The sequence below is a fragment of the Myxine glutinosa genome, chromosome 11 (assembly GCF_964187855.1).
Source record: "Myxine glutinosa chromosome 11, kmMyxGlut1.1, whole genome shotgun sequence".
In the NCBI taxonomy this organism is placed as follows: Eukaryota; Metazoa; Chordata; class Myxini; order Myxiniformes; family Myxinidae; genus Myxine; species Myxine glutinosa.
Window position 1 is genome coordinate 115,360,230 of NC_136271.1, and position 27,084 is coordinate 115,387,313.

The window sequence follows — 27,084 nt, forward strand, 5'->3', positions numbered from 1 at the left end:
AAGAACACATTTTCATAAAAGTTAAAGCATGTTTGGCAAATATGTTAAAAATTTACTATGTAGGAAGTGAAAATGAACCAAAGATAAAATGAACATGTTACATTATATGGGACAAAGAGTTACAAAATAATTGGTTCTGGAGTTATAAAAAAAGAAAAAGCAAAGGTATCAGGGAAAAAAGAATAGATAATTTGGGAAATTTCAGAATAACTGAAATTTTTTGTCCACATTACCCAAAGAATATCTCGAACATCATTTATCATAAATGGATGGCATGGAGTAGAAACCACCATTTTATCTGTGCGTGTTATAAATAATGCCAAGTCTGTGTACGAACTTTGTAAATATATCCACGTGAGGTTGAAAATTAACAGATTATTTAACGGAGTGCCACACTGTACCATGGAACAAGTGTTACATTCATCCCACCTCCCAATTATGACTAAACCTTCCTCTTAATTATCATTTACAATGATCGATGCATTATAACGATCATTGTGGAGCAAAATGGCTTTTGACCCCAACTTCTAGCAGAATCATGTTCATCTGTTCCTCTGTGCTGTCTTTCCCTCGTGGTCCCCCTGTGCTGTCTTTCCGTCGTGGTCCCCCTGTGCTGTCTTTCCCTCGTGGTCCCCCTGTGCTGTCTTTCCCTCGTGGTCCCCCTGTACTGTCTTTCCGTCGTGGTCCCCCTGTGCTGTCTTTCCCTCGTGGTCCCCCTGTGCTGTCTTTCCCTCGTGGTTGTCAGCTCTTTCACGAGCCTCGATTCAGTATACAACAACAAAAAAAATAATAATAATAATAATCGGTACCATCCCTGGATTAAAAGAAGTGTTGTTTTATTGCACTTTTCGCACTGGTTCAAATGTACGGTTACAGTTCAATTTCCGGTTACAGATCTGAGCGACGAGCGTACGTGCCCCTTCAAATGTACGGACGTTGGTTCATACGTGACGTTTTGCAGTTCATTAAAGCCGAGTTTTCACAACCGCATATCATGTCTTTCTTTATTGGTTTCATCACTGTGGTATTAATTGTGTTTTTAACCCATTCTCATGTCTTAACTGTATCTTGTCGGGGTGTTTTATCGATTTTGTGTCCTTGAGTATCTGGACTGCCTTATTTAACCCTCTGCACATGACTATCAACTCACCTGCAAGTCCATTAATGGTGTCAACCCATTCATGTCAATACCCTCCCCCTCGTCATTTTGTACACGGCTGCATCCTCTGCAGCCTCCTCACTCAAAGCAGACCCGGACAAAGTCACAAGCTCGTCAAACACGTGGAACATGTCTTTCAATCCTGACAAATCTCACACTCTCACTATGTCTCTCTGAAAAGACCGTCTGGATAACCCTCCCATCCACTTTCTGAACAATCCTCTCCAAGAAGTTCTGCCACTCAAGCTTTTGGGTCTCACTATCTGCCATGATCTTTCCTGGGAAAACCACATTTCCAAGCTGGCCTCCAAAGACAGTCGCCGACTGGTCATCTCCATCGTGCGAAATCCTTCCTTGGTACACCTGAGCTCCTCACCACATACAAAGCTTTCATCCGCAGCTTGATGGTGTAATGCTCTCCCCTCTGGGCCGGTGCTCCTGCCTCAAACCGAGCTCGACTTCACGCTGTAGAAACCAAAGCTTTCAGAATTATTGGTATCTCCCGTGATGAAGCCGAATCTGAGGGTCTTTCACTCTCTCACTCACCGCAGGCAGGTTGGTGGTCTTTTTGTCTTCAACCGACTCCTTTACGGCCTAGGTCCGCCAGCTCTGTCTGTGCTCTGTCCCCCAAATATTACTTCAGGTCGCACAAGATCTGCCAGCAACCCTCTTCTGGTGATGCTGCCAAAATCAAGACTCTATGCTCACCTTCACTCTTTCATTCCTCTTTTCACCCGCCTCTGGAACAAACTCCCTCACTCTCTCCAATCCCACTCCTCCCTCCAGGTCTTTAAAACAGCTGTTCACCACCATCTATCTTCCCCCATCCAAAACCTTGATCTTTTCTACCCCCGTTAATTCACCCCAGATCAATCTTTTTGAAATACCGACTTCTTTCCTGGAAGTCCTCGCAGTTTCCATTTGTTTTATACCTCTCCCGCCCCACCCACCCTCTTCCCTTGCCCCCTCCCCCCCCAAGCCCTCTCTCTCCCACAGATCTCCCAATGTCCCTGTTCTCTACTGTTGTTGTGCTTGTGTGCTTCCCTCTCTCTCCCCATCTTGTCTCCCACTCCCTTTATTATGTTTCATGTGTCCGTTTATGTTTTTTGTGATTAATGTTAGCTCTTACACGAACCTCGATCTTGTATACAAAAAAAAAAAAAAAAAAAAAAAAACTTCCCCTCCGTTCCCACCTTTTCTTTGTTTGTGCCTATACCATCTCCACAACATGGACTCCTACCCTTTAAATCCCTTTCAGCCAAGATTGAGCAACTTTTAACCACTCATACTCATATGTGGTGATTTCAAATGTCATCATGCAAATTGGCTGGGTGTCAGTACCTCTCTCACCAGAAATGTCACTTCAACAAAGGACTCCTGTGACTATGTGCCTGACTTCATTGGTGAACTTTCCAGCCCGGATTTCTACAAAATGCAAATCCTCCCTTCTGGATTTGGTGATTACCAACTTTCCTGCTAATGTCTCATGCCCCTCTTCTGCTCCAACTGGTTCATCTGATCACATGCTTGTGAGAATCAACACCTCCCCGGGCTATTTTCAGAGACGCCTCAATGCCGGCAAATCTGGCAGTTCACTCAGGCTGACTGGCAGGAACTGCAAGCAGCCATCTTCCTTCAGGCCTGTCTCCATATATCTGCTGCTCCTGATATTAACACAGATAATGAATTCATCCACAGAAATTGGCTCTCTCTTCTGCATACAGTGCCTTCAGAAAGTATTCACACCACTTGACCTTTTCACATTTTGTTGTGTTACAGCCTAAATTTAAAATGGATTAAATCGGGAGCTTTTGTCATTAATCTACACATAATACCACACAATGTAAAAGTGGAATTTTGTTTAAAGAAATTTTTATAAAATAATAAAAAATGAAATACGGAAATATCTAATTTACACAAGTATTCAACCCCCAGTGATTACTTCACAGAAGTGCCTTTGGCATCGATTGCAGCTTCGAGTCTTCTTGGGTATGTCTATCAGATTTGCACATCTGGTTGTGGGGAGTTTCGACCATTCTTCCATGCAGATTTGCTTAAGCTCTGTCAAATTGGATGGGGAGTGTCGGTGAACAGCAATCTTCAAGTCTTTCCACAGATTCTTAATTAATTTCAAGTCGATGTATATAGTCACTCTAGGATCTTCACGTTCATTCCAGTTTTGCTTTGGCTGTATGCTTGGCATCATTGGCCTGTTGGAACGCAAATCTTCACCGCAGTCCAAGGTCTATTGTACTTTAAAGCAGGTTCTCCTCGGGGATGTGCCTGTATTTGGCTCCATTCAGTGTTCTTTCTATCCTTACAAGTCTCCCAGTCTCTGCCACTTAAAAAGCATCCCCATAGCAAGATGCTGCTACCACCCTACTTCACAGTAGGGATGGTGTTAGATAAGCTGTGCTCGGTTTCCGCCAGATGTGGCTTTCAATCCCGACCCAGCTATAAACTGTCATCCCGGTATTTTGCAAGCAAGGCGATTCATCAATTTGTGTACCATCCCTCCGATGGACATTAAACTGGGCATCCTGTCTGCCGGCATTAGTTGGTGGATGTTAAATATTCCATGGTGTCCTTTGTTAAGAGTAGGTGAGCTATAGCTGGCACCATGGCCAAATTCAAAATTCCTGCCATAACTACTGCTGGTAAGTTAATGGCAAACAACCCAGTACAACCCTTGCCAAGAAACTGCTTTAGCAGCAGTGACACTCTATCAGAGTATGGTACATCAAAATCAGAATATACAGTATATACATATATGTATAATTATATATATATATATATATATGTAATATACAATTTACCTATCCAGTAAGTTCCCCGTCGACGAGGGAAGTAAGTGCCACTGGAGGTAAAAAGAGTCTTGTTGTCGATCCAGTGCGCAATCTCTTCAAGAAGGTGTCTGTTTAACTTGACAGACTCTAAGGATTGAATTTTTCTTCCTAAATTATTCTTGGCCTCTTTTTTCATCAACTGAAACAATAAAGTTGCACAAACTTGCTATAAGAACATTACATCCGTCACTTGGAATGTGATTTGCAGCACACGTGCACGCACACGCACATGCACACGCACACACACGATAAGATATTCCACCGAAAGAAACAAATAACATCTCACAGCCATGCACAGTCAGTATTGATACAATCCTAAGGGCTCAGTAACTTTTCCAGGATTTAAAAAAAAATTGTAATAAAATCTAGGATCGTGGAAGAGTGAGACGGCATAGGGTAGAAGGCAACACAATGACAGAGGGGCAGAGATAATACAAGGAGATAAATGAACACGAAGAGAGAGGTTTGCAGAAAGAAATCGAATAACCTGCAAGAAATTGTTTTTGGGTTCAGAATGATATTACTGGGCATAGAAAATACTATGAGTAGGGATGAAAATTTAAATACGATGTATGAACGTGTAACACATTTTATGGTGTGGCTGGATGGCAGGCAATAATTGTTCAATAAAAGTTTTAAAACAAAATGTAAAATAAATGTTTTTAGATGAAATATCAACATTACAAGTAAGAATCACAAGCAGGAATGGCAAGAATCACAAGATTCATATGACACCAAAAAACCCCCCAAAAAACCAGACAGATTAACAGAAATGTTGAACATTCTATTTATCTGGCGCCAGTTTTCTGACAGCTTTTGACAAATGATATCCCAAGGGAGGTTACATACCATATTTGTGATAATAGCTTCTGTGTTTTTTCTCAAGATTTTGCAAACCTGCTCCATATTCCATAAAAATGGTTCACATGCATCTAATTTCTAAAAAGAAAACACAGAAAATACAAAAATTGTATCACCACATAATAAAACAAGAAAACAAAGAACGGCACTCGGTGGAGAGCATACTTCAGCCTGGCTGAACAGTTCACATATTGTATCCCACCGATAGATAGGTCTGGATTCGGAGCTGAACAAAAATCTAATCGGCTTGGTCTTACCCAACTCAACCACCAAGTTTCATCTGAATCAGTCCATAACTTTTTGAGATATCATGCTATATATTGGTTTTAGCCCGATCACTCAACGGTGAAGAATCATTAAAAAAAACTCCCTGATCCGGATCCGGATTTGAATCTTAACCAAAATTGAATCAATTCTTCCTTGTCACACACCCAATCTGTTCACCAAGTTTCGTCCGAATCCGCCCACAACTTTGAGATATCTTGCTATATATCGTTTTTTACCCCATCTCTCAATGAAGAATCACTTTTAAAATTCTCAGATCCAGATCCAGATCTTCACCAAAATTAAACATTTTGTCCCTGTCGCATACCCAACCTCTCCCATCAACTTTCAGCCAAATCCATCCACATCCTTTCGAGATATCCTGTTCACGGGCAGACAGGGGTGAAAACAAACTCCATCCACCTTTGGTGGCAGAGGTAATAATAATTTTAAAAAGGTTATGACATGCTTCAAGTAGATCAGGCTACCATTCGCTAAAAGAGTAATGTTTATTTCTTCCCTCCAGAGATTCAAGAAAGCTGTTCACCACCATCTCAGATCATCCACGATCCACAACCATGATCCTTTCTACCCTCATTAACCATTCCTCAAGGCCACATCTTTCCGCATTTCCAGTATTTTCCTTCCACTTCTGTGATTGACAGTTTGCGGTTGTATCCATCCTATTCACCCCATGTCTTCCCCTTGCCCTCATTGTTCCCCACGTGCCTTGTACCTCTGTGCACCCCCCCCCCCCCCCCTCATATCCTCTCCTCCTGTACACTCTTTTACTACAACTGTTCATTTTGTTATATTCCAACCTGATCCATTCTGTGTTAAAGCTCCACTATCAGCTTATTGACTCTGTATACAAAAAAATATCTAGTTGCCAGAGCAATATAGTTCTGTAGCCTATAAAAACATTTTTTACAATTCTTATAAACTCTTCTTGTTAGTTTTGCTTGATATATTACAAGTCAATCAGGATGAACACAAGTGCCACTTGAGAAAAATGTCATTAGACATTCTACACATGAAAGATGGTAGGGGGAGAATAAGCAATTTGGAAGGAGATAAATAAATGAGTAATTTTGTATGATTGAGGAAAAGTTAGCAAAGTTAGAGGATAAGTTTATGAGGAAAGAATAACGATGAATACCCAGAAGTAAAGTTCATGGACAATGTTTTGGGGGTCATACCTTGAATGGTTTGTCATTAGTATCAGAGGAATCTGTTCAGGGAGGTAAAACATAATTAAACATACATTACACATTCATTTCAACACAAATATCTGGCATTATATACAAAATGAACAAAGCAAAAGGCTATTTAATTTCATTATGCAATGCAAGTTGTGAAAGTGAAACTCATGCAATGGCACATTTGGTTCATGATGGTGTGACAAACAACTATGGCCACCTCATGGTGGTGTCAATAATTTTGATTCCTTTGATAAATAATAGTCTTACATTTTCCTGAATGAGTAACAAAAGTTTTTTTAATATGCATTCCGTGGAATTAGACCATGAAATAAATATAATGAGGCAAAATTTTGCTTAAAGACCCTCACAGTGATATAGTTGTGTGGGAATGACTCATAGTGGGTTAAATTGTTCAGTATAATGTTAGTTATTCCTTAGCATTGCTTTAGAATAAGCACAACGTAATTAATTGTGAGTTTGGATATGCATCGCCATAACGTGTAGATAGATGTTCGTTTTCCCTGACCTGTTGTTTCTTCCCCCACTGAACCTTTGAGTGTTTTTATATTATTTTCCTCTGTATTTGTTAAATGTTTCTTGTAAAAAGCGCACACAAAGATTTATTCTTGTCTCGTAAATTCCCCATGTATATCTCTTGCCGTATGATTGAATGGGCCCCAAGATTAGAGTAGTGAAGGAATCTGCTGTTCACTTAGTTTGTATCGAGGTTGCATATTGGTAAGGGTTAAGGGGTGATTTTATTTTTTTACTGTTGGTTGTATCGTTTATTTTTATTGTGATTATTTCATTCCTTTTGCTTTATGTAATCCTTCCACCAAGCATTTGCTTCTTATTAAATATACCTGGTTTCGGGGTTGGATTCTGCTGCGGATTCTGCTGTCGATCCTCATTTTGCTCAGCCGAGTTACATCTGTCACAAGCGTCTGCCAGTATAGCACTTGGGTGGCTCGGCTGTCCCATGGGAATGGTATCAGAAGTGAAAATGCAGTGAACCAGCTCAGGACCGTGGACTCACCTGACTGCTGCAGTCACTTTGATGGGACTCGCAAGCTCGAACTGGGCAACCGGAATGGACCCGTGGCTGTTACAATATATTGCGAGTCGTGGTGTTTGTCCGTGCGTTCATCTGTCTCCAATTTACAGCGGCCACTTCCCGCACTGGGTTTGATAAGCTGCTGATTGGTTATTTTGTATTTTTATTTCACTTTTCTTGATGCGATATAGTCAGTTACTTTATTGTCCCTTCCAGTAATCTTTAAAATACACATGAACATCTCGATTAAGCTTACATTTAATACAGATCTTCATAGAGTAACACATAATTTAAAATAGCTATATTTTGCCATCTTTTTAGACAAATCCAACTTCCGCTGCCCAATGTCGCACTACCATTTTGAGGAGAGCGGGAATAAGAAACTCAGAACTTTAGATCTGTGCGAAACATAGAGATCAACACAATTAACCTTTTTCATGTCCATGAAACAATTTTAATTGATAAATTCACCTAAACTTTTCCCATCACTAGGGACAGGTACTTTTGCTAGTAACCTATATTCTCTTGAGAATGCATGGCCAGACTTGTATTTGGACAGGTACTATTCTATTTGTTCATCTTGTAATCCTGAATTTAACCAGGTGAAGGGTCATTTAATATTGAAAACAGTGAAAACAGTTATATAAGTAGTGCAATGTCATTGTTCAATCCTTAAATGGGATTATCCAGCTTCACTCTTGTAATTATTGACAAAAACGGCAAATAAAATATGTTGCACACACCTGCTTGTGCATTATACTACTTATGACAGGGCATGTCGAGGAAATGGGTAAACGCCAACCAAAACAATGTTATAATGTTGACTTGATTATAAATAAATAAGAAACCTTGAATAAAGCACACTGGAGTGATTCATCTGCACAGATTCAAGTTGATTATTCAAGAGCAATTAAAACATTCACACTTAATGGGTATGATTTGGTGGTACAAAATCCAAGTAAGCAGATACTCTTGTATGCCAGTTATTTTTTATTTGCACTGCATAAAGATGAAAAAAAACTACCTTGTGCTTTATTGCAAGATTTTGAGATTGATTTGTGTGACGGCAGCCACTCATTGACGTCATAAACCCTGCAAGTCAGGAGTTCAGGCTCAGCTGACTGTTCCGGTGGCGAAGTTGTGGGCTGACCCTGCAAAATGGAGAAGGAAACCCTAATGATCATCAGCCAATAGCACAAAATGTGTCATACAGGTACATACATAGACTGGGGATATATGAACTGACGAATCATTATTTTTCGTCTTTTATTCTTTTAAACCTATTTGTCCCAACATAAAATATATAAAGAAGAAAGTGTGCTTGTTTGGTTGTTTATGCATTCGGACCCTGCAGGAATCAGTGCAACCGAACATTGCATGGCCTCCTCTTTTATTCAGAGGAAGGTCGAGGTCTGTTTGAAAAAAGAAAAATTGAAGAATTAGAAAAACATTAAAATCAGATAATTGGCTTTCAGGCCTCGATTGGGTCTTGTACTAATACACTGCCTGTGTGTTTTTCCTGGGAGCAATTGAGTAATATGTTTTGCGAAGATCGAATTTTGAAGTTGTATATAGTGATTTGTTGTCAACCACCCAAATTTAATTGCACATATTTAATTATTATAGTGTTTACACTTGCACCTGCTATTAAAAAGATTGTTGTGTTCAGTCCGCAAGTGTGTTCTTATACCCTGCCTGGGTTTTCCAGGGAGCAATTGAGTAATATGTTTTGCGATTGTCATGCAAGAAATATTGAAATACATATTTCATTCAATTTCTCCAGGCAACGCCAGGTACTTAATCCAATTATAAATATAGACTACTTACTCAAAGGGGACAAACATCATTGTTAACGCTTTAATGGAGAAATGGTGGCATTTTAATTTTTTGGAAAGAAGCTAATATATTATATGAAAAAAAAAAAAAAAATTTTTTATGTGTATATATATATATATATATATATATATATATATATATATATATCAAATGAATCCATTTTTAGTTCTCCAACCTTTAATGAGCAAACAAACAACTACTCGACGTTTCGATCAGCAACACAGATAACAGATAAACGTGCATCCACTGACCTTTCTCAAGAGTAAAGCAAAACAACTCTATACTACCCTCCCTTATATCAGGAGAAAAAGGGGGGTGGGGACACCGAATCACCAATCAATGCCATTCTGGAACAACTCATGCCATTAAAATTTAAACCGTAAATCAAAACCGTTGAACCAACTGAAACCACACTTTGGGATGTTACATCAAAACAACCGTTAAATCACCCCTTGAATCAAACAAAACGTCGCATAATTCAAATAAATCGATGCAAAATAAACAACATGATTAATTGCTTCAAGTGATGGTGGTAACTTCAATTAATTAAGCTAAACGGATACATCGCAAACCTAAAGTCAATATATACCAAAGTGACAGCAACTGAGGTAATAATTTATATGCTTGGTGACGCAGTTTCTCTGGTACGTTGCTGCATGAGAGGGCCAAACGCTAGTGGTTAGTCCAACACTTCCTCTGTGAGAGACACAACAGACTCCTCCACATGCCATGCCTCCAAAATCCTCCTTCTTCGTTTACTGGGAGTCGCACCCAAAATGCTGGCATTATCCCATAGGGGAACATAGCCAGCCTTCAGACCATGTTTGGCAATGGCAGATCTCTTTGGATAGTTGCACTCGAAGGCCTTGCGGTGCTCATAGACCCGTTGTCTTAATGTTCTCTCTGTCTCACCAATATATTCAGCCCCACAAACACAGGGAACCCTGTATACCACCCCTGCCCGGTCATTCCTGGGAAGCTTATCCTTGACATGCATTAGTGCCCGTTTCATGGTGAACATAGGTTTGTAACTTACCCTCACACCTGCCAATTTCATTGACTCGCTTAGTAACATACATGAGTGAGTCAATTAGTAACATATATGAGGCTATTGGGAAGACCTTTCCTTCCATCAGTTTCACCCTTGAAAAGAAACGGAATGGATCCATCGCCTTCCTGGACACCTGGGTGACAAGGGATCCAAGAGGAAATTTGAACATCACTGTTTACAGGAAACCCACTCACACTGACCGGTACTTGGATTTTGACTCTTGCCATCCCATGGACCACAAACAAGGTGTTGTGCACACCCTCCTTAAAAGAGCATGTGATTTACCATCGACAATCAAAGATAAAAGGAGAGAGGTAAAACATCTACAAGATGTACTGAAGACCAATGGCTACCCGGACAGATTATTACCAAAAAGGGATGCGATCTTGGCGAAGCCTCGCAACAGGTCTTTCACACAGGTACAACCAAAAGGTTATTGTGTTTTGCCTTTTGTGCCGGGCGTGTCCCAAAGGATTGGCAGAGTTTTAAAATTGGCTCTGAAAACCAAAAAAATGTGTTCCGACATTTTCTGCCTCTTTGGATCCTGGCTTTGGTGGCGAACAGTCGTGTCCCAACAATTTGGCTCTCTCTCCGGGCTGGCCTCCATAGCGAACGGTCGATAATTACTTCCTCTTGCGCCAGGGACATCGAAAGGGAACAGTCACATTTTATAGTGCTCTTGCACCAAGGACATTGAAGGTTTTGACGATCGTGAGGAGGGGCGGTCGTGGCTCGTAGACTCTGGTGCGCTTGGCCGTAGCTTCGTGGCGGCTTAGGGCCGTGCCGAGTAAACCGGAGAGGCAGCGGTGCTGTGTTGAGCAGAGACAAGGACAAGCGTGGCTGGAGTGACCGAATGGCGCGTAAGGGCCAGTTCCCACACACGGACTTCACGCCAACCAGTGTGCTGTTCCCGCGCAAGGACCATGCAAAGTGGTCCAATAATAGCACGTGACCGGCAGCGGCCAGTAGGGGTCCGTGGAACCTACCAGAGGGGCGTTCTCCAGATAAAAAGGCAGAGCTGGAGCCTGCTAGTGCTGGACTCCTTTGTGCTGGGCTCCTTCGTGCTGGGCTCCTTCGTGCTGTCTACCGGATCGACCCATACGCTACGCACTGGAACTGCCAGGCCAAACTGCCCTCACCCGAATCAGCGTCCGTCAGTCCTCCCGGTACGAGTCTAACCAGTGTGATTTATCCCTTGTGTGCGAGTGTGCCAGGCGCCTGTGTCGGGAATAGTTCGGTAAGGATTTATGATAAGCCTGCTTCTCATCCTTTTGCTTTACTTTTTGTGAATAAAAACGTGTACATTTTACTTCCTCATGACCTGCTCATGTGCGTCTTTTCCCCATTTACCTGGCATCGTTCGAACTGAATTTGGCTGTTTGATTAGGTCCGTAGATAACGTAGTGTAATAACACAACCCACACCGCACGATTCGCTCGTTGTGTCTGATTGAACTGGTGTGGGATCGCTAGGGTTTCAATCCACGGTCTTCCTGGTCACGTGGTCTTGAAGGTATTCGGATCACAGTCCTGGCATTTACCTGGCATCGTTCGAACTGAATTTGGCTGTTTGATTAGGTCCGTAGATAACGTAGTGTAATAACACAACCCACACCGCGCGATTCGCTCGTTGTGTCTGATTGAACTGGTGTGGGATCGCTAGGGTTTCAATCCGCGGTCTTCGGCCAGTGGTTGGGGGATTGGCGATTGTAGTTGCTCTGCAACCCGCCAAACGCGAGCTCCATCGCAGTCGACGGCCCGTGGACCCGGTGTCTGTGGGGAAACAGGGTCTTAACCCCTCCCCCTCCCCCCCCCTTAGTACGTCGACAGACACGGGATTCGCAACAATGTTATATATATAATATATTAGCTTCTTTACACACACACACACACACACACACACACACACACACACACACACACACACACACACACACACACACACCTTTTACCTGGCCCTGGCCTCCTCTCCTCTTTTACTTGGGCCTGGACCCACGAAGTAACCTCATTAATGAGAAAGGACACGGATACACCCTAACATCCAATAAATGAACGTCCAAACAAACAGGAAAGATGGTGCAACTACTGTATATGGATGATTTACAACTCTCTGCACCAGACAATGAAAAATTAGCAAAACAACTGAAATTAGTGAAACGGTTCTCCGACAACATCAGAATGGAATTTAGCCTAGATAAGTGTGCCAACTGCACATTTGTGCAAGAGGGACCAACAGAAACAGATAGCATAAAAATCGACCTAAATACAACAATACAGAAGCTGGACAACAAAGTATCTTACAAATACCTTGGAGTAGAAGAGGGCCACCAAATTAGTCATAAAATGCGCAAAATAATTACCTAAGAATACCTGCGTAGAACGAGGCTGATCCTGAAAACATACCTCACCACAAGGAACAAAATCAAAACCATAAACCAACTAGCAGTATATCAGTGTTCAAGCACAGCTGCGGAATAGTAAACTGACCACAAGCGGTTATCAAAAAACCATCGCATAAGCTCCCCTGAACTTCGTTCCAGGTGAGCTATCTAGATATCAACAAGGTTCAATATATCTAGATATCAAGATGAGCTATCTCTTCACTGTCCACAAAATGTTCTACAAAAATCAGTGCATACCAACAATGTACCTGCCAAGGAAAAGAGGAGGTGGCGCATGATGGAACTCAATCAAGTGCACAGAGTGCCGACTGTAGGATTAGCAGAGTACGTGAAAAGCTCAACAGACTACCGAATACAATTTGTGCACAAGCATGAATACAACAAACCAGAAAAGGTATCTCTAACTCACCTTGCAAAAAAATTCCAAAAACAGGTGTGATTACAAGATGTCACACGCCAAACCGAAACATCAATTAAAAAAGCCCCAACGATTGCAAAAAGCAAAAGAAAAATACAAGATGAAATACCAGCAGATACATAGTGAAAACTGGGAGAAAGACAAAAGAGTAGGGAAATATAAAAAAAGAGTTGGACAGATTGGGGATAGACAAAGAAGGATTACTGGAATGGCTAAGAAGTGGTCAGCTTAACTGGGATGGAGAACGAATCATTACTAATGCCCAAGATCAAGGCAAGGACACGACACCAATGGGTTTAAAAGATGGCAGGACTGAGTCAATCGGACAAGTGCAAGTTCTGCAAGGTAGAAACAAAAAGTGCAAGCCACCTCCTATCGGGATGTACAAAACTCATGTCAGAGCAGCTGCACACCCAAAGACACAACAAGGTATGTAGAGTAATCTACTGGCACATCTGCAGAAATTTCAATGTCCCAGTTCCACAAAACCTGTGGAAAAATGAACCAAAAGCCATCATTGAAACCTTTAGAGGCCATTTTTGAAAACATCAAAAAGCTGTCGTTGGTGTTATCACCACAATTTGAGTTTTGAAACTCACCCATCATTGAAAACAAGGCCATAATGCTCACGTATGACCTGATGATCCCATCCAGCACGAACATAGAAAACAAAGCATTGTGACGGGACATTGTACTCAGGAACAAAAAAGAAAAGACAGCACTGCTGATTGAGATATCAGTACCTAGCGATTTTGGCCTGAATGGTGCACACATCAAGAAAATGACCAAATACCAAGACCTCAAGAATGAAGTGAAAAGATCCTGGAAGCTGAAGAGCGCAAAAATTGTACCAGTGATAATTGGGGCAACGGGAATGATAAAGACGAACCTTATAGACCTTAAAAACCATCAGTACGACAGTTGGAGGCTGTTTGTATGGGGGGGGGGGGGGGGGGAGGATGGCGACAATCCCAGAGAGAGCCCTTGGAACACAACTCTGAGAACAACAAATTACCTGCAAAAAAACTAAACGAAACTTCACAACTTAGCCCAAAAACAACAAAAATTCATAACTTAGCCCATGAATCACAATCCTCCGTTCCACCTTCAAAAACTCAAATTGTGGTGATAACATCAACGACACACACACACACACACACACACACACACACACACACACACACACACACACACACACACACACACACACACACACACACACACACACACACACACACACAGAGAGAGTCTTGTATTAAACGGACAATGAATGAGGGGCACCTCATTATGACTTTGTTTGTTCCTCCGCCTTTTGCGTCGTCTGGCAATGCACTTTCTGAGCTCAGCTGTAAAAACAAACAGAATAAGCAATCAAAAAAGGTGTACACATCAAATACAGTATCTGGATTTATAATGTTGATTTTACTGTTGAAGGATGCTCAGAAAATCACAAAAAACGCTTAGAAGTCAACTTGAATATTCTATACAAATATAGTATATGGGGGAGGGGGAGGCAGAGAGGGGGGGAAAGGGTCATATACAGGAGCTTCTACAATCCCCTTTTGAAACGGTCATCTGTTTTGTTCACATTGCTTTGTGTATAAACTATTCATAAAGTACTTAGAGCATAAAAAAAAAAAACTGGAGCAATGTGACTGTGCCGCCAATATACCGCCGCAGAGTGCCTGCCCGTAACAACAGGTAGATTACCTCGTTGACTGTCCTAAAAATAAAGTTTGATTTAAATCCCTTCAGCTGTTTTCAAGTATCACATTTTTACAACACATGACAGGTTTTACATCCATCAGTGAAGTAGTTTCAGAGAAAGGATTTTTTTTTCATATCGGCTTTCAACCCAATATAGCTGCCAAAACACGTGACATATGACATCAAAAATGTACACTCTGCATATGCATGGGTAGGGGATCACGTTTGTGAAGTTTTGTGTTGATTGGATAAAGTTCGTTTTTCTATCTAAGATGGCTGCCAAACCACGTGACCTACATCTTCATTTTAAAAATATATGCAGCAATGGTGTTAGATGACATTTGTAAAGTTTCGCATTGATAGGGTAAGTGGTTTATGAGATGTAATTATTTAATATTTTCCTTCAATCCAATATGGCTGTCACATCATGTGACCGATTATATTTTTGTGATCAACTTTTAATCACCATGCCTCGTCAATGACATATGTAAATTTTCGAGTCAATTGCTCTGGTGGTTTGGGAGAAGATTCGATTAAATCATTTATGGCTGGTATACTACTTCATCGATTGTAGTGTACGGTGTGTACTCTGGTTAGAATAGGTACACCGTATCCCTGCGTGTCGTAAGAGGCGACTAAGAGGGTTGGCGTCAGGAAGGGCATCCGGCCATAAAAACATTGCCTCAAAAAGAGAACCATGACAATTACAACTACATATGGGCAGGGTACAGCCCGAAGTGGAGATCGGTTTGAGGTTTGGGACGTGGAATGTAGGGACAATGACAGGGAGATCAGGAGAAGTGGTGGAAGTATTGATCAGAAGAAGAGTGGACATATGTTGTGTGCAAGAGAAGAGATGGAAGGGAAGTGGTGTGAGAATGGTGAAGGGTAGGCAGGGACAGAAATACAAGTTTGTGTGGCAAGGGTGCCCGGAGGGCGTGAAAGGTGTTGGTGTCCTGTTTTCTGAGGAGATGGTAGACAGTGTGGTGAGTGTGACTAGAGTGAGTGATAGGTTGATGATGGTGAAAATGATGATTGGAAAGCTCTTGGTGAACGTCATCTCGGGATATGCGCTGCAGGTTGGTCGGAGCGATGAAGAGAAGGACAAGTTCTGGTGTGCGATGGAGAAGCTGATGGAAAACATGAAAGGTGAGGAGGTTGTTGTGGTAGGAGGAGACCTAAATGGACATGTGGGAAGGAGTATGGACGGTTTTGAGGGAGTTCATGGGGGTTACGGATATGGTGTGAGAAATGGAGAAGGTGAAAGGATTTTGGAGTTTGCTGATGGAGCTGATTTGTAATACTCAGTTCCAGAAAGGGGATAATAAGCTTGTTACATACACGTCAGGTGGGTCGACTACAACTGTTGACTACCTGATGGTGCGTAGGCGAGATAGGGGGCACCTCCGGGACACAAAGGTGATCCCGGGGGAGGAGGCTGTTTTACAGCACCACTTGGTTGTCTGCGACATAAGGGTGAAAGGTGTGAGGAGAGCTCGGCGGGTGAAGTACCAACCGAGAATGAAGGTGTGGAGGTTGAAAGAGGTGACAGTAAGGGAGGCATTAAAACAGAGGCTGAGTCGGGTAGAGGATGATGTGGATGAGCTTGAACGTGGTTGGATGTCAATGAAAGATAGTCTGTTGGGAGCCGTTGGTGAGGTATGTGGATGGACAAAAGCACCACCGAGGCACTCGGAAACAAGGTGGTGGGATGATGAAGTTGGAAAGAGGCTTGACGAGAAGAGGAAGAAGTTCAAGGAGTGGCAGAAGGCGAAGGGTACGGGAGCAGAAAAAGCAGAGCATGAAAGTTATAAGGCAGCCAAGAAGGCTGCAAAGAAAGAGGTAGCAAAGGCGCATGAGACATGTAGGAAAATGTTCGGAGAACGCTTGGATTCGGAAGAGGGTCAGAGAACGGTATTCAAGATTGCAAAGCAGATAGCGAAAGAGAGGTGTGATGTGATGGGGGTGAGTTGCTTGAAGGATGAAGTGGGACAAATCATTGTGGACCCAGATGGAATTAAAGGAAGATGGAAAAGATATATGGAAATGCTGTTGAATACAGAGAATGAATGGGATGGCAACATAGAGAGTAACCCAGTTTTAGGACCGGCAGAGAAGATAACTGAGAAGGAAGTTGAGGAAGCAATAAAAGCAATGAAGAGTAGACAAGCGTTACGCCTCGGTCCCCCGTCGGGGAAGTGATGTGAGGTGACAAAGTGGAAGACGCAGAAAACATGCTATGATATGATATTCCGCTCACAAGGTTCAGACATACATGGCGGCGGCCATCTTGGATTTTGACGTGGCGACCCAATTTTGAACAGCATTCTTCCTTGTGCCTAGATACACCCAAACACCAGATTAGAAGTTGGTACTTCGCTTATTTTTCAAGATATTTCGCTCACAAGATTCAGACATATATATGGTGGCGGCCATCTTGGATTTTGACGTGGCGACCCAATTTTCAATAGCCTTCTTCCTTATGCCGAGATACACCCACACACCAAATTAGAAGTTGGTACTTCGCCAATTTTTCAAGATATTCATCTCAAAAGGTTCAGACATACATGGCGGCGGCCATCTTGGATTTTGACGTGGCGATCCAATTTTAAACAGCGTTCTTCCTTGTGCCTAGATACACCCACACACCAGATTAGAAGTTGGTACTTCGCTTATTTTTCAAGATATTTCGCTCACAATGTTCAGACATATATATGCCGAGATGCTGGGCTGGTGCTCCTGCCTCACACCTAGCTCGTCTTAACGCTGTTGAAACCAAAGCGTTCAGAATCATTGGAATCTTCCGCGATGAAGCTAACTCCAAGGGCCTTTCACTCACTCACCGCAGGCAGGTTGGTGGTCTTTCCGTCTTCTACCGACTCCTCTCTGGCCTTGCCCCCCCCCCCCCCCCAGCTCTCTCTGGGCTCTGTCCCCCAAATATTCCTGCAGGTCGCACAAGATCTGCCTGCAACCATCTTATGGTTAAATTGCCAAAATAAAGACTTTCTGCTCACGTTCACTCCTTCATTCCTCTTTTCTCCCGCCTCTGGAACAAATTCCCTCACTCTCTTCAATCCCACTCCACCCTCCAGGTCTTTAAAACAGCTGTTCACCACCATCTCTTATCTTCCCCCATCCAAAACCTTGATCTTTTCTACCCCCGCTAATTTCACCCCAAATTCTACACTTTTTTGAAATACCAACTTCTGTCCTGGAAGTCCTTGGTCTCCTTGTGTTTTATACCTCTCCTCCCCCTCTCCCCCTACCCAGGCCTCCTCCCCCCAGGCCCTCTCCCTCCCGCGCTTCTCCCTGCTCTCAGGTGTTGTGTTTGTGTGCTTCCCCTCCTCTCCCCATCTTGTCTTCCGCTCCCTCTTTTTGTATGTTTTGTTTGTCTGGTTGATTTGTTTGTGAAATAAATGTTAGCTCTTTCACGAGCCTCGATTCAGTATACAATACACCCACACACCAAATTAGAAGTTGGTACTTCGCTTATTTTTCAAGATATTCATCTCACAAGGTTCAGACATACATGGCGGCAGCCATCTTGGATTTTGACGTGACGACCCAATTTTCAACAGCGTTCTTCCTTGTGCCTAGATACACCCACACACCAGATTAGAAGTTGGTACTTCGCTTATTTTTCGAGATATTTCGCTCACAAGGTACAGACATATATATGGTGGCGGCCATCTTGGAATTTGACGTGGCGACCCAATTTTCAATGGCGTTCTTCCTTATGCTGAGATACACCCACACACCAAATTAGAACTTGGTACTTCGCTTATTTTTCAAGATATTCAGCTCACAAGATTTAGACATCCATGGCTTCAGACATACATGGCGGCGGCCATCTTGGATTTTGACGTGGGTTGCACCCACACACCAAATTCGAATGCGGTCCTTCGCTTACGCATGCACGCACGCACACACGCACGCACGGACGGACGGACGGACGGACACACAGACGGAGGGGAAAACCATAGTCCCCCTTTCGCTCCGCTGTGCGACGGGGGACAATTACACCTCGGTCCCCCGTCGGGGAAGTGATGTGAGTTGACAAAGTGGAAGACGCAGAAAACATGCCATGATATGATATTTCGCTCACACGGTTCAGACATACATGGAGGCGGCCATCTTGGATTTTGACGTGGCGACCCAATTTTCAATAGCGTTCTTCCTTATGCCTAGATACACCCACACACCAGATTAGAAGTTGGTACTTCGCTTATTTTTCAAGATATTCCGCTCACAAGGTTCAGACATACATGGCGGCGGCCATCTTGGATTTTGACATGGCGACCCAATTTTAAACAGCGTTCTTGCTTGTGCCTAGATACACCCACACACCAGATTAGAAGTTGGTACTTCGCTTATTTTTCAAGATATTTCGCTCAAGGTTCAGACATATATATGGTGGTGGCCATCTTGTATTTTTAAGTGGCGACCCAATTTTCTATAGCGTTCTTCCTTATGCAGAGATACACCCACACACCAAATTAGAAGTTGGTACTTCGCTTATTTTTCAAGATATTCATCTCACAAGGTTCAGACATACATGGCGGCGGCCATCTTGGATTTTGACGTGGCGACCCAATTTTAAACAGCGTTCTTCATTGTGCCTAGATACACCCACACACCAGATTAGAAGTTGGTACTTCGCTTATCTTTCGAGATATTTCACTCACAAGGTTCAGACATATATATGGTGGTGGCCATCTTGGATTTGACGTGGCGACCCAATTTTCAATAGCGTTCTTCCTTATGCCGAGATACACCCACACACCAAATTAGAAGTTGGTACTTCGCTTATTTTTCAAGATATTCATCTCACAAGGTTCAGACATACATAGCGGCGGCCATCTTGGTATTTTGACGTGGCGACCCAATTTTCAATAGCGTTCTTCCTTATGCCTAGGTACACCCACACACCAGATTAGAAGTTGGTACTTCGCTTATTTTTCAAGATATTCAGCTCACAAGGTTCAGACATCCATGGCATCGGACATACATGGCGGCGGCCATCTTGGATTTTGACGTTGGTTGCACCCACACACCAAATTCGAAAGCGGTCCTTCGCTTACGCATGCACGTACGGACGGACGGACAGACACACGGAAGGAGGGGAAAACCATTGTCCCCCTTTCGCTCCGCTGTGCGACGGGGGACAAAAAGCGGGAGGGCCGACGGGAGTTGTGGGAGATATGTTGAAAGCAGCAGGAAGTTGGGGTGTGAAGAGAATGGCAGAGATCTGTAATCTGGTGGTGAAAGAAGGTCGCATTCCAGTGGATTTGGGAACTGAGTACCCTCGTCCCTCTATACAAGGGGAAAGGTGACCCTCTGGAGTGTGGCTCGTACCGAGCGATAAAGTTATTGGAGCATGGAATGAAGGTATTGGAAAGGGTGTTGGAGAGGAGGATAAGGAAGAAGGTGAAGATTGACGAAATGCAGTTTGGATTTATGCCAGGAAGAGGAACGACAGACGCGCTCTTTATTGTGAGGCAGTTGCAGGAGAAGTACATGGAGAAGAGGAAGAAGTTGTTTCTTGGGTTTGTTGTTCTGGAGAAAGCATTCGATAGGGTTCCACGCGAAGTATTGACATGGGCATTGAGGAAGTTAGAAGTGGAGGAATGGTTGATCAGAGTTGTGATGGCAATGTACAAAAGAGCGCACACAGCTGTAAGGACGAAGGACGGGAACAGTGGTGAGTTTGAGGTGAAGGTGGGAGTGCATCAGGGGTCGGTACTAAGTCCACTACTATTTGTAGCTGTGATGGAGGTGCTGGCTCAGACCGTAAAGGAGGGTTTACCGTGGTAGTTGTTGTATGCAGATGATCTGGTGTTGATTGCGGAAAGTATGGATGGACTGAAGGAAAAGATGAACAAGTAGAAGGAATGTATGGAGACAAAAGGTCTGAAGGTGAATATAGGAAAGACGAAGGTGATGGCAAGTGGTAAAGCATGTGGTGAGGTGGAAAGAACTGGGAAGTGGCCATGTGCTGTGTGCAGGAAGGGTGTCGGAGTGAACTCCATTCAATGTACAATGTGCGCTGAGTGGGTTCATAAAAAATGTAGTGGTCTGAGAGGGTCATTAACCAGTGTGGCAGCTACATTCAAATGTAAGGTGTGCACAGAGGGAGCTGCAGATGGAGGAAATGTTGGGTTGGATCTTGGAGACGGCGTGGAGCTGGAAGGTGAGAAAACATTTTGCTACCTCGGAGACATGCTGAATGGAGAAGGTGGATCAGACTTGGCAACGGTTGCTCGAGTGAGATGTGCATGGAAGATGTTTCGGGAACTGAGTGGCGTGCTGATGAGGAGGGGAGTGTCGTTGAAGCTGAAGGGAAAGGTGTATGCTGCAAGTGTGAGAAGTGTTATGATTTATGGGAGCGAGACATGGGTCATGAATGTAGAGCAGCAACGAAGGCTGGAAAGGGTGGAAATGCGAATGGTTCGGTGGATGTGCAGAGTGTCGTTGAGAGAGAGGAAGACAAATGATGAATTGCGAAAGATGATGGGAATAGAGCCTGTGATTGATGCTGTGAAGAGGAACAGGTTGAGATGGTTTGGTCATGTGTTGAGGAAGGATGAAAGTGACTGGTTGAGAAGAGTGATGGAAATGAATGTAGAAGGAAGTAGAGGACGGGGAAGACCGAGAAAGACTTGGCTGAAGATGGTGGAAGAAGAAATGCGGGCAAGGGGGTTAACAAGGAGAGATGCAGAAAATAGGGCAAAATGGAGAAGATTGTCATGGGGACCACAAGGCTAACCCCCGCTCTTGCAGGGAAAATGGCCTTAAAATGCATGTTGTTGTTGTTGTTGTTGTATACTACTTCATCGATTATGTCATCATTATCATGCTTTTGGTCCCCATTGAGAGTACTTGACAATGTGCCAAGTTTTAAAAAACTTCATTCAGCGGTTTCCAAGAAATAATTTTTCAATTATTTGCGTTTAATCCAAGATGGCTGCCATGACCTATGACATCACAATTATAATAAAAACATTCAACATGGGTATCGCTCCTACCCTGAAAGTTTTGTCTCAATCGGACATGTGGTTGCTGAGAAAAACGAGGTTTAGCCTGTACGGACGGACAAGTCGAAAACATAATGCCTCCAGTCACTTTCGGGGCAGAGGCATAAAAAGTCACTTTTGTGGTGTTGCTTTCTTTTATTTAGCTGAGGGATGGGGGCGTGAGGGTACTATTTGAGCACTGTTGGGAGGGGGCCGGGGGGGAGCTCTTTGGCCGTCTCACTTTTTACCGGGGACCTATGCTGCTATGTAGCTCTTCCTCTTTTATGGGCAAATTTTGCTGGGCCTCGATCTCTGCCAGTACTGCCCTGCTCTGTACTGTACTGTTCGGCCCTGCTTTGTTATTTGACTGTACCCTCATGGACTACTTCAGCAGTTTAACAATCTTTGCCTGGTTCGTTGTGTATGAAGCACATGTACGAATGTGTATCTGTACCCTTAGAGCTATTTCTGCATCAAGCACATGTAACCGCAAAGCTATTTTTGCTGTACAAGTATTTATTTATTCCTGTCGTTATTCATTGTCTGCCTTTGTGCACTGGATCTGTCCTTAATTGTGTCCCGTACTCATGTCCTTTTACTTTAATGAACCGTTATTTCACAAGCTGTGCATGTCAGCCCTGTAAAATCGCAACCTGCACATCACTCGTTTTTTGGCAATATAGTGAGAAAGCCACAAAGTCCAGTAGAGGGTGGACAATAAGGATTTATCTGGGGACAGAGCTGGATGGGTTGGATATACAAACTTGGTAGCAAACACAGCTGAGACATTCTGCCCTGTTTCTAATAGGGCCAGCGTTTATGCCTTTTGAGATTAGGGATAAGATGGAGGTGGAGCATACACCATTGACAGACATGACAAGTCATCACCATGACTATGAATAAGGAGACTGCTTGGAGACTGCTGCTTTGGAGAACTCGAGAAGTTCCAGGGAACCTGAACTCAACTGGTCTATATCAATATGGTTAGAATATGCATAATAGAACCACAAACTATATAGTTTATATGTGCTAAAAATATATGACAAAAATTGATTTTTCAATATGGCCGCCCTGCCAAGCCCATTTTTGGGCGTGCAAAGCCCAAATGCAATCCCAAACTAGTTTATGTCTTAAAGATGCCGCATAACAAGTTTCATCAAATTTAATCAAGATTTGTGACTTTTAGAGCGTAGACGTCGAATTGTTTACAGACAGACAGACAGACAGACGACAGACGGACGATGGACACTGGGTGTCGACAAAAACTCAGCTGGACATAGTCCAGTTGAGTTAAAAATCGAATGTGGACTCAAACAAGGAAAAGGTAGGCCTCAAATAATCCGGTACAAAAAGTTTGACGAATACTCATAAAGCCTTGAGATTTACAAGATTAAACTTTTTGGCTGACCCAAGGATGGGTACTTGTTACGGGCCTTATGGAGTGATCTTAAGTTGCCCTCAGTTGGGCTAACCTGCAATATTGAGAAAACTGGCTGCGAGACTGTAATTTCCTCACAACAGGAATTGTATCAGGGCTGAGAGGATTGATAGTATCGACCAAACGGGACGGGATAAAATGGTGCATGAGAAAGTGGGCTTTTGTGAAAGGATTCCCCGACATAATCAATATCAGATTCTGTGAAGATGGCAACCACATATACATATATGCCTTCCTGAGGGGCAGATTATATTCCCTGCCAGATGGTTTGTGTAAATGGCAAGAATATGGCGTGTTATTGTCGCTACCTAACAATAGCGAGAGAGATATGATCTTTGAAAATAATCTGGGCATGCAGGTCAAAGAAGGGCAGAGGAGGAATAGAAAGGTTTTATGGAGACTTAGTAATTGAATGCCTTCACTGCAATGGCCTGGCTGGTTGTTGCCAGCTGGCATAGTGGCAATTGAAATTACCACAGATGAGGAACAATGTTAGGAAGGACGGTTATGAGTTGATCCATGTTAGAAGAAGAAAAGTTATTTATCATGTCATCATCATTTATTGGACAGCACATCATACAGACTAACAGGTGGTTAAGGGGGAGGAATGCACAGCAGAGATATTTCAATGGGCTGGACGGGATGGAGTTCTTGACACAGACAGCAATGAATATCTTATCTAAAAGAAATTTTCTGTTGCAACGTCCGGTTGATGCAGCATTAACCTGAATAGACCGATCAGCGACATTATGATGGAGGTCTAAAAGATTGGTGGATCACACCGTTTATGAGGGAGGGGTGGGGGAGGACAAGGAAGAATATTAGCTGAGACAAGGGAATGGGGATAGTGGGAGCTAAAGGGCTGGGGCTGGTGGAGGTTCAGAGTGGAGACAGCAGGTCCCAGAGGTGTGGGGGTGTTAGGCACTCACCTGTATGTACAATGTGGCAAAGTTAGGCTAACAAACAAATGACAATGTTAGATGTTAATCGGTCGACATATACATACCTGTTCTGCATGATGGATCAGGAGGCTCATGCTCAAGAAAGTTTTTGGCCCTTGGCTTACGTGACTCTGACAATCTCTGAAAAACAAACAGTGCAAGAGAGGTTCTACTGTTGGCAGATGCAGAAAACGTTTACATTGTATCACCATTTATTCTTTGCAAAATTAAAAAGCTCAAAGGTTCTTATATGTGAAAAATATAAACTGTACCCCAATTTTGGTACTTGCAATATTAAAATGAATTTCCATTGGTAAATCTGCATTTTTAAATCTACCAGTGGGCCCGTTGGTCTGTTGTACCAGATTTTGATTTGTCTTCAAGGCCTTGTAACAAACCTGCCTGCCGGACTCGGGGGGGGGGGGGGGGAGCGAGGGGGGGGGTCTTTTGGCTCCTCTGGGTCTTTTGGGTCGATGGGAACTTTTGGGTCATGAAAGACTTTTGGTGAAAAAGGTGAAAGACTTTTGGTTTTTATCGGATTATTTTACCTTATTGTATATAGGTATTATTGATTTCATTCTCCGTTTATTTGTTCGGGATTAAACCCGTTTGGTTTTATTCAAAGCTTTATCCCGGTGTGTACCCTGGTGAGAATAGGTACACCATATCCCTGCGTGTCGTAGGAGGCGACTAAGAGGGTTGGCGTCAGGAAGGGCATCCGGCCATAAAAACATTGCCTCAAAAAGAGAACCATGACAATTACAACTACATATGGGCAGGGTACAGCCCGAAGTGGAGATCGGTTTCTGAGGTTTGGGACATGGAATGTAGGGACAATGACAGGGAGATCAGGAGAAGTGGTGGAAGTATAGGTCAGAAGAAGAGTGGACATATGTTGTGTGCAAGAGACGAGATGGAAGGGAAGTGGTGTGAGAATGGTGAAGGGTAGGCGGGGACAGAAATACAAGTTTGTGTGGCAAGGGTGCAGGAGGGCGTCAATGGTGTTGGTGTCCTGTTTTCTGAGGAGTTTGTAGACAGTGTGGTGAGTGTGACAAGAGTGAGTGATAGGTTGATGGTGAAAATGATGATTGGAAAGCTCTTGGTGAACGTCATCTCGGGAGGATATGCTCCGCAGGTTGGTCGGAGCGATGAGGAGAAGGACATGTTCTGGTGTGCGATAGAGAAGCTGATGGAAAACGTGAAAGATGAGGAGGTTGTTGTGGTAGGAGGAGTCTTAAATGGACATGTGGGAAGGAGTATGGACGGTTTTGAGGGAGTTCATGGGGGTTACAGATATGGTGTGAGAAATGGAGAAGGTGAAAGGATTTTGGAGTTTGCTGATGGAGCTGATTTGTTGATTTGTAATACTCAGTTCCAGAAAGGGGATAATAAGCTTGTTACATACACGTCAGGTGGGTCGACGACAACCGTTGACTACCTGATGGTGCGTAGGTGAGATAGGGGGCACCTCCGGGACACAAAGGTGATCCCGGGGGAGGAAGCTGGTTCACAGCACCACTTGGTTGTCTGCGACATAAGGGTGAAAGGTGCGAGGAGAGCTCGGCGGGTGAAGTACCAACCGCGAATGAAGGTGTGGAGGTTGAAAGAGGTGACAGTAAGGGAGGCATTAAAAGACAGGCTGAGTACCGTAGAGGATGATGTGGTTGAGCTTGAACGTGGTTGGATGTCAATGAAAGATAGTCTGTTGGGAGCCGTTGGTGAGGTATGTGGATGGACAAAAGGACCACCGAGGCACTCGGAAACATGGTGGTGAGATGATGTAGTTGGAAAGAGGATTGACGAGAAGAGGAAGAAGTTCAAGGTGTGGCAGAAGGCGAAGGGTACGGGAGCAGAAAAAGCAGAGCATGAAAATTATAAGGCAGCCAAGAAGGCTGCAAAGAAAGAGGTAGCAAAGGCGCAGGAGGCATGAAGGAAAATGTTCGGAGAACGCTTGGATTCGGAAGAGGGTCAGAGAACGGTATTCAGGATTGCAAAGCAGATAGCAAAAGAGAGGTGTGAGGTGATGGGGGTGGGTTGCTTGAAGGATGAAGTGGGACAAATCGTTGTGGACCCAGATGGAATTAAAGGAAGATGGAAAAGATATATGGAAATGCTGTTGAATACAGAGAATGAATGGGATGGCAGCATAGAGAGTAACCCAGTTTTAGGACCGGCAGAGAAGATAACTGAGAAGGAAGTTGAGGAAGCGATAAAAGCAATGAAGAGTAGAAAAGCGGGAGGGCCGACGGGAGTTGTGGGAGATATGTTGAAGGCAGCAGGAAGTTGGGGTGTGAAGAGAATGACAGAGATCTGTAAGCTGGTGGTGAAAGAAGGTCGCATTCCAGTGGATTGGGAACTGAGTACCCTCGTCCCTCTATACAAGGGGAAAGGTGACCCTCTGGAGTGTGGCTCGTACCGAGCGATAAAGTTATTGGAGCATGGTATGAAGGTATTGGAAAGGGTGTTGGAGAGGAGGATAAGGAAGAAGGTTAAGATCAATGAAATGCAGTTCGGATTTATGCCAGGAAGAGGAACGACAGACGCGCTCTTTATTGTGAGGCAGTTGCAGGAGAAGTACATGGAGAAGAGGAAGAAGTTGTTTCTTGGGTTTGTTGATCTGGAGAAAGCATTCGATAGGGTTCCACGCGAAGTATTGACATGTGTATTGAAGAAGTTAGAAGTGGAGGAATGGTTGATCAGAGTAGTGATGGCAATGTACAAAAGAGCGCGCACAGCTGTAAGGACGAAGGACGGGAACAGTGGTGAGTTTGAGGTGAAGGTGGGAGTGCATCAGGGGTCGGTACCAAGTCCACTACTATTTGTAGCTGCAATGGAGGTGCTGGCTCAGAACGTAAAGAAGGGTTTACCGTGGGAGTTGTTGTATGCAGATGAT

The 27,084-nt window shown here is 43.5% G+C and overlaps 2 protein-coding genes across 8 annotated transcripts in view; one reads left to right on the top strand and one right to left on the bottom strand.

The window, feature by feature from the left end:
• The window catches only part of ICE1 (interactor of little elongation complex ELL subunit 1), a 524,149-nt gene that overhangs the window by 140,029 nt on the left and 357,036 nt on the right, over positions 1-27,084 (top strand). The gene's annotated exons all lie outside the window — the stretch shown is intronic.
• Positions 1-27,084, bottom strand: part of SNAPC4 (small nuclear RNA activating complex polypeptide 4) — a 179,504-nt gene that overhangs the window by 35,533 nt on the left and 116,887 nt on the right. For 5 of the 6 annotated variants that reach the window (XR_010986396.2, XM_068131220.2, XM_068131216.2 and 2 more), the window contains exons 15-20: positions 24,257-24,332; positions 14,374-14,438; positions 8,411-8,537; positions 6,330-6,361; positions 4,855-4,944; positions 3,976-4,144 (exon numbers count right to left, since the gene is read on the bottom strand). Coding sequence is in view for 5 of the 6 variants with exons in the window: in XM_068131220.2 (XP_067987321.2) it covers positions 3,976-4,144; positions 4,855-4,944; positions 6,330-6,361; positions 8,411-8,537; positions 14,374-14,438; positions 24,257-24,332 (559 nt within the window). In the remaining variant the exon portion in view is untranslated. The remainder of the gene's footprint in view (positions 1-3,975; positions 4,145-4,854; positions 4,945-6,329; positions 6,362-8,410; positions 8,538-14,373; positions 14,439-24,256; positions 24,333-27,084) is intronic. The other variant, XM_068131218.2, reaches the window with a different exon arrangement.